This window comes from Musa acuminata, chromosome BXJ3-9 (genome assembly GCF_036884655.1).
Source record: "Musa acuminata AAA Group cultivar baxijiao chromosome BXJ3-9, Cavendish_Baxijiao_AAA, whole genome shotgun sequence".
In the NCBI taxonomy this organism is placed as follows: Eukaryota; Viridiplantae; Streptophyta; class Magnoliopsida; order Zingiberales; family Musaceae; genus Musa; species Musa acuminata.
The window spans coordinates 9,721,638-9,729,923 of NC_088357.1; the positions used below are offsets into that span (position 1 = coordinate 9,721,638).

An 8,286-nucleotide genomic window follows, 5' to 3' on the forward strand; every position below is an offset into this window, starting at 1 on the left:
GTAAACATGGTCGAGAGACGTGGCATTTCTGCATTGGTTGTGGTCTATCCCGATTGGCGAAGAAGCAAGGCAGTCCGTACATATGACAGTTATCCGTCTCACGTACCTCTCTTGCTATCGGAAGGAAGCGAGGAGCCCATGTCACGCACATAAGACGTCGACGTCGAGCGCATGCAACGTTAGAGTTGGTGGGGCATTGAGGTCGAGCTTACCTGTTTTGTACGATAGAGGCCGTATGCTTGACACGTGATCTCCAGAGGAGCTCCCCCATCGTGGCAGGAAGACGAGGGTATAGAAATCGTGTTCGTCGTCTCGTTCAAGACAACTGAGCTTCTCGTCCGTAACAGGTGGGGGAAAGGTGCGTCGTGCAAGTGCAAGCGTCTCGTTTCGCTCGGAGCTCATAAGCGAACGCCTAGCACCTAAGGTGTTTTAGACCTTGAGGCCTAATACTTTTTAAATTATTTTTTCATGCTCATTCTCAGAATACAAGTCAAAAACAAGTCTACTGTAGACTTGAGTTTCATTACCAGACTCGCTAGCATTCACTTAGACTAACAAAAAAAAGTTCCATTACTGATGTATAATCCTATAGCAACTTAAGTACTTATATTTAAAGAAATTGCAGAAAAATTATTAAGAGTAAACAATCAAATGTGTATAATCTGTAATAGGACACATGGAATACAATTACCAGATCAATTGTCTTTGCATGAGTTTCATTACCAGATTCACTCACGTTCACTTGAGATAACAAATAAAGTTCCATAACTGATGTATAATCCTATAAGTACTTATATTTAAAGAAATTACAGAAAAAATATTAAAGAGTAAACAATCAAAGGTGTATAATCTGTAATAGAACACATGGAATACAATTACCAGATCAATTGTCTTTGCTTGAGTTTCATGTTTCGGTTGTATCAGAATGTCCATTGGTACAAGATATTGTTAGCAGAATGAGAGCATGGCAACGACACCCTGCTCTCTGAAATCAGAATGACTTTGTGCTTAATCCTCCTTCTTTCTTGCAACATATGGATATTTCTGGTATATGACAATGCTGCTGATGACAAGAGGTAGTGCCGCAAGGCAATACACCGAGGGTGGTTTCCCATCGAAAAGAAACTGCAACATTGCGGTTACGAGCAATGCAGAGACTATAACAAACCCCTGCAAAAGACAGACATTGCAGTTACGAGCAATGCAGAGACTATAACAAACCCCTGCAAAATACAGGGAGATTGTAAACCGCTTGTCACCGTAGGGGGAACAAAACAAAATTGCTTTTGTTCATTTATCTATAATCTCCACTTGCCTTTCTGACACCTCCAGCATGAGCAGTGACAAGACCGACAAGAATCCCTCCGACAGCATTCATTACAACTGGTATCTGTGGAAGAACACGACTACCAATATAAAGCTAGATGGAAAAAGAAAAGATTATGCTTCTTCACAATTACTCATAAGAATGATCACTAAATTCAAAGAGGATGATTGTAAAGTATAAACATGGAAACTAATTCTAATGTACAGAGACCATAAGTAACCGTGAACCAAGAATAACAGACCATATGTCAATAAACTTCTATAAAGAAAAGAACTTTGCTCGGGTGACCAATATAACCGTTTTGCAGATTGGTATGAAAATTACGAAAATGTATTAAGTGAAATGATTAATTGAATGAAAATTCAGAGTGTATTTTAATCAAGTCTTCAATTTTGAATAATACCGCCCGTACCAAGTGGTACGTATCAGTCCGCCAACAGATCGGTACATGGACGGTCTGTTACCGAACGATACCATCGATTGAGCTATTTTCGCCCTGTTATCTTTTTAAATTGGCAATGACCGAGGAAGAAGAAAGAAGAGGGGTGACCGAGGGAGAAGAAAGAAGAGAGAGAAGGGAAAGAACGAAAAAGGAGAAGAAGAAGAGTACCTACGCTGCTCTCCCACCTCGCCTGTCGACGACCTCTCATCCACGCGAGGAGAAGAATCTTGGTGTCGCAAGGAGAAGAGGCGACATCGGGGTGAAAATGATTTTTTTTTACTTATATACATATATATACATATATATATATACCGAGTGATATACCGAAATATACCGCTCGATATACAGCACCGTATCATACCAAGTGAATCTCGAAACTTCGGTACAATACGAAATTTCAATCCTTTTTAATCAATAATTTTTTAATTTTTAATTAATTAAGCCTAAACTGCTTGAAACATTTAGCACATAAGGGAAACATCATGTTGCACTTAAGAGAGTGATTTATAGGTTTTAATATACTCATTTTGAAGTCTTCAATGGTCAAGATGGGCTTGAACATAATTGTTCATCATGTTCCCAGATGTACAAGATTGGTTTGGCTCCCATATCATGCATTGCCTATGCACCTTAAATAAATGTAATAAGTAGGCCAATACAAGTTACCAGTACGACAGTTAAGCATTTGATATAATGTAATGTTAGATTGTCTAATATCCACTACAATCTGAAAACATGTAGCAAACAACAAGATCCTCCCATAATTCAGCAAAAGAGAAACATCCATGTATGATTAAACAGGATTCCCTGAAGCATGGTTACCAGGGAAAACGGATAGAGTGTGCTGGCCAGCCAAAGACATTATACTATCCTACAAAACCATTGCTATTTGCTGACCAACAAGAACTATAAATAACTCCTTGAAGCACAGCTCTTTGCTAAACTAAATGCCAATTAGGAGCAGCAATGACAGAATGAAGTTTTAGACAAAAACAAAAGCTATAACCAGAAGCACTTTATAGAAAAGATGGATTGTATAATATGAAATTACTACATGGCAATGCATCTAAGAGTTGATACTTGAAATAATAGACTTGTGTTATTACTGCAGCAAGACAATTTGGTTACTTTCTTTGAAAATTAAGATCACAATACTACTACTAATTCCTTTTACAGTGAACTCATCAGATTTTCTCACGGGAAGACAACCAAACACCCCTGACTGCTTGACTTTCCAGAAATAGAGATTCTCTTTGTTCAATTTATTAGACTTAATGAGAAACTCTGAAGATATGCAAACATGTAGGTGGCATTATGAAAAAAGAGAGGTGACAATTAGTCGTTCATTGATTCCCAAGTCCCAACTGAGGTCCAATGCCTGTTTATTCCAATCAATTGGTTCTTTAGTATAACCCTCTGAACCACTAACTTGATTAGAAATGTATGAACAAATTGATCCACAAAATTTTAAAATACCCCAATTTGTTCCATAATCTCTTATGACAGATACAACCAGAACCAGAAAACTAATTGTATCATTTGGTTACAAGTCCTAACAGCTTCACATTAGCATGTTAGCAGAAAATATCCTAAGCTATGATAAACCCAAATATCCACATCTTCAGACTGCCAACACTGGTTTAAGATTGCCACATGAAAGTACACCAGTCCATCTATGGCTACAAAGAGATACAGTAAATGAAAATCAAATAAATATTCAAAGCTACCATGTAATAAAATGCTCTTAAAATTCATTTTGTGGAGTCCATTTTGTCACAGAAAAGCAATTTAAGTTTAATGCTACAAACATCATAGGAAAGAATAAGAGAGTTTGCCTCTATATTGTCATTACTAGGTATATTTTAAAGATGAGTAAGAATGGTGAGAAAAGTAGAATTTTACCAGAGTCCACACAGTCCAACCATGAAAGAATCCATATTTTTGTATTGCCTCTCCATCAGGTGACTTGTAAGTACTTGCCAGCAAACATAAACTACCAACAAATGACATTTCTACAGTCATTATATATGATGTGTGCTTCTTCACCTGCAAAAGAAGCAAACTAGGAAGCTCAAGGACAATGTTAGGAAGACTTTTTGATTGGGAACTAAAGTGCTATATAACTGACCTGAGAGGCCCATTGGCACAGAGAAGAAGCCAAACCGGAAAGAACAGAAGCAATCATAACAGGAATAATTCCATATAGCAAAACCTGATCAGAGTTACTGCTAGCGGAAGCTTTGCCAGAACTCTCACCAACACTCAAAAGAATGGCAGCAACGATCAATAAGGTAAGAGCCCCAATTTGCTTAGGTGATTGCTTCTGCCTGCAAGTTGCAACCAGAAAGATTTAGATTATAGAATTTATTGGGTTCTCTTATCAAATGATTACTACTGCCTGTAAATTACAGCAACAAAAGATTTAGGAAAAAGAATTTAATGGATTCTCTAATATAAAAAACCTGACTATTTGATAATCTTGATAAGAGTGATGAAAGTGTTGGTACCGTATGTCTGTTAACCTAAAGACCGTACCATACCATCGTTAATTATCCTAAGTTATAAGCCTAGATCCAGCGATTAGACTAGGAGAAACTATAATTATTTTTGTACAAACCAACCCCTGCCTCCCATGTTTACACTTTTTAATGCATATTACAGTCATGCAAAAACTATAATCTAAAAATAAATCTATGCTATCATGCAAAAACTATAATCTTAAAATACATCAGTGCTATGTATCTTAGATAAATATTTGTAGCTTCCATGTTGTGATTTTTTTATAGACAGCAGATTTGTGATAATCAAGACCAAATCTGTTCCTTCCATCATTAGCTATCAGTTATCATGGTCACCTTAATTTTAATTACCTAGGTGCCCTTTAGCAATCAAATATATCATAAACAAACTAAAGGCATAACAACATTTATATCTTAATTTCATCCATATATCTCTTTATGGAATTGAATCACTAGTTTGCTTTTGTAAAGAAGATGTCAAAGTTTCTAAGGCAAAAGTTTTATCTCTTTAAATCTTTATATTCAAAATATACTAAATTTAAATTTCATCAAACATTAGTCCCCATCAACAATGTTAATTAGAGGGTCACTAGAGATACGGTGTAGCAGTTGCAATCATATATATAATAAAAAATTAGAGAGAGCAATTAAAAAAAATCAGAAAAATGAAAATTATCCAAGTGAAAGAATTAGCGTTGTGCCAAAAAGGATAATATAGAGTATATCTTCTTGCTTGTGCAATAGAAAGAAACCTTACAACTAAAAATAAGATAAGTTGAAGTTCCATTAATTATCTTGAAACAGTCATTGTTGTAGAAATACTTTTGTCAAAGAAAATGTTTGCTTGTGCATAGCATTAAGCAGTATACTTATCAGTAAAGCAATGAACAGAGACAAATGTAATTAACCTATAATAGAATAGTGAAGTGAAGAAAGTTCTTCTAGATGCAGGGCAAGAAACATGGTTTGATGTGTCACTAATGATAGGTTGAGTTTACAACAATTATGATACTTTACAAAAGAAGAGTCTAACCTAACAAAATTAATTTTTCAAAATAAAAATACTGGTTCAGACATTTGGTGATAGTGCCAGGGATTAGAAACAATTATGCTTATTGCCTGATGAGGCAAAGGACTTGCTCTGATTAAGGATATCACAATGCAGAACAAATTAGCATGTAGTTGCTAGAATCATATAAAAGAAGGCCCTAACTAGGAAACAGAAACATAGAAGCTCCAGTTCCCGGAGCATCGAAAATATCTTTTGATCAGCGAAGTGTATAAAACAAATCAGAATTAATTTTGATCAAGAACAAAAAGCAAAGGCCATATGAATTTCCCCAGTTTTTTTAGTACTTCCCAATCATTAGAGAACCTTTTCATTTGTATGAATTTATGTAGAATGTTGGTTGTCCAAACACATCAGTTGAATTAACATTTTTTTTTGTTCCAATCATATTTAGTTAATTCAGATATGTTTACAGCAGTTGTATATGTCAGATAAACTAAACTAAAAAAGAAAAAGGACACAGATAAAACACAACTTTCAGAACATACCCTAAAATAAGATATGTAAAAAATGCAGTGAAGAATAGCTTTGTCTGGTTAAGGATTGAAAAGGTGAGTGAATCTAGATTCTTGTACGATATCTGTAACAAACTATTCTGCAATGCATAAATGGCTGCAGGAAGGCCAGATGCAGTCAATGCCCCAACCAAGGTCCATTCTTTCCATAGCCTCTTGAAGCTACCTTCTTTTGCTAAAAGAAATAGAGCACAAATAACCTACAAGAAGAGTGACTTTGATACATTAGGTGAAGATACATCATTTTAAAATGGAAAACATAGAAAACACAATTATTTTACTGCAAACACTTGTATGCAACTTTAAATCACCTTTGCCATCTCGCACGTTAGAACAGATGAAGTCACAATAACATCTCGCCTGCAGGAACAAATTAAAACAAGGTTATGATGTTTGGTCTTTACATGATTGCTGAGAAGATCCAACTCTCTTGTGTCACCGAAGATTAGCTTCCCAACAGGTATATTATGCTAATGCAACTAAACTGGCTAATACACTAAAAAGTCATAGATCCACAAAGACTAAAAATCTCTTGTAGGAAAAAAAAATTGATAGCCACAGCTCGCTCAGTAAAGGCTACATTTAGTTATGACCATTCTAATCAGTTCAAAACCAAATCAACGTAATTTATGAATCCGAATAGCAAACCAAAAAACATTTGTGATACGAACCATCATGCTAAAATACATAGAAAAAGTAGAGCTACTCCACGCAAAATTGATTAAATACTAGCTACAACCCCAAACCTAAACCCCTCATCAGAGGCTTACTACCCAAGTAAAAAAGAGAAGACTTCGTGACCAAAACTGACGGGATTTGGGCCCGTAACACGGAATTAGATAGCAACAAAATGGAAATACACGAACTCAGGGGGAATCGAAGGAGATCTGGGGGGTGATCGATTTCGCACCTGATGAAGCGTTTGGAGATGAGCGGCTGTGCGCCGTACTGCAAGGTAAGGAGCGTTAGATAGAGCCACACCTTAGCGCGCGGGCTTTCCTGTCTCGGAGGGCCCTTGCGGTGAGCCGTGGCAGCGGCGGACGCCATCGGGCGGAGCGCCGGAAGCAGGCCTTCGGCCGCGGGAGGAGGACGATAGTACTTTGCTTGGCGGCCGGGGCTTCCGATCTTGGGAAGCCCGACGGGTCAATAAAGCTGAAACCAGGTGAGCGGGACCCTGTTCCTACTTATTTCTATTGGCTAATTTTTTGTGGCGTCCACTGGTTCAGCACGTGGTACCCGTGATCCAGGGACGTTGAGCCGGGAGGACCGCACGGGCGCTGACTGGTGGGTCCGACAAAAGCCCACGTCGGCCCCAACTAGTCACGACCGGGGTGAGAAAGTGGGCCTTGGTAGCGAGGGTGCAAGAAAGCTTGTGGGAGGCCGATAACACTTTGCTTGGCGGCCAGCGGCCAGCGGCTGCCGATCTTGAGAAGCCGGGACGGGTCAATAAAGGTCGAACGACCAAGTCGCTCGCTCACCCAGATGGGCGGGATCCTGTTTCTACTTATTTCTATTTGCTGGTATTCTGTGGGGACCACTTTTTTCTGAGCTGGGAGGATCGCGCGGGCGCGGACTGCTGGGTCCCCAACGACCGGGTTGAGAAAGTGGGTCTCGTCAGCGAGGGGTGTAAAAAAGCTTGAAAGAGTCGCACTGTGTGACCCGTAATTAAACACCTCAATTTTCGGATTATATCAATACTCATCGTCATTTATAATACTAATCAATTTTATGCATATGTTCAATGATCAGAGGAACTGCAGCATAATGTAATGAAAACCGAATGAGTATATTTAAAACATCAGTTTACTCAAGAGAGTCAAACTTGGATCTTAAACTGGATCGAAATTGGCAATAATGTAATCAACTAATCATATGCAGATCTCAAAATCAACCACAGTTTTCAATTGCTGATTTGAGTATAAAAGATACATAATAAGTTTATAGTTCTCATCATAATAGATCATTAAATATGTCAAATTGAAATTAACAAAGATTAGCTAACGAGGGTATATATATAAATTTATATTTATGAAGCAAACACTAAATCACTTAGTTTGAAGAGTTTGCCTTATAGTTTTAATCAAGTCAGCTTAATTCTTCGGGATAATTGTAGATTATATTATATAATTAGTTATTTTAATATTTTGATATTTTTATTTTTAAAAATTATACTACTTATGAAACATTTGATATAGTTGTTTTAACAAAAAAAAATTCTTTTTAATTTTAAATATTATGATATTATTTTTTTTAATCTTGTATAGGAATCTTAATGTTTTATTTTTATAAATATAAAAAATTTAATATAATTTTTGAAAGTATAGAGACTGAGATGTAAAAAATAACTAATTATAAAGAATAATATATAATTAGTTCTAATGAAAGGGTTAATAATAATTACTACTAAAGAACGT

The 8,286-nt window shown here is 36.7% G+C and overlaps 1 protein-coding gene across 2 annotated transcripts; it reads right to left on the minus strand.

Annotated features, from left to right (window-relative positions):
- Positions 1-769: 769 nt before the first annotated feature.
- LOC135585873 (UDP-N-acetylglucosamine transporter ROCK1-like) lies at positions 770-7,028 on the minus strand. Of its 2 annotated transcripts, none has more exons than XM_065166113.1 (7): positions 6,783-7,028; positions 6,184-6,232; positions 5,846-6,072; positions 3,898-4,096; positions 3,672-3,815; positions 1,316-1,390; positions 770-1,223 (listed from the first exon to the last, which is right to left on the minus strand). In XM_065166113.1, the coding sequence occupies exons 1-7, from the start codon at positions 6,917-6,919 to the stop codon at positions 1,158-1,160; spliced, it is 897 nt and encodes a 298-aa protein (XP_065022185.1). In that variant the 5' UTR covers positions 6,920-7,028; the 3' UTR covers positions 770-1,157. The 2 variants fall into 2 exon arrangements, with proteins under 2 accessions (XP_065022185.1, XP_065022184.1); XM_065166112.1 differs by having other exon boundaries at positions 770-1,170; positions 6,783-7,027.
- Between the last annotated feature and the right edge of the window lie 1,258 nt (positions 7,029-8,286).

What these genes read in the sequence shown, in the direction of transcription:
- LOC135585873 (XM_065166112.1), bottom strand. Translation starts at nt 6,919, where the DNA reads ATGGCGTCCGCCGCTGCCACGGCTCACCGCAAGGGCCCTCCGAGACAG. An exon ending in GTTGGACTGTGTGGACTCTG is followed by an intron (nt 1,391 to 3,671) that starts GTAAAATTCTAC and finishes GTTCTTCCACAG; the next exon opens with ATACCAGTTGTAATGAATGC. An exon ending in ATGCTGGAGGTGTCAGAAAG is followed by an intron (nt 1,171 to 1,315) that starts GCAAGTGGAGAT and finishes TGTCTTTTGCAG; the next exon opens with GGGTTTGTTATAGTCTCTGC.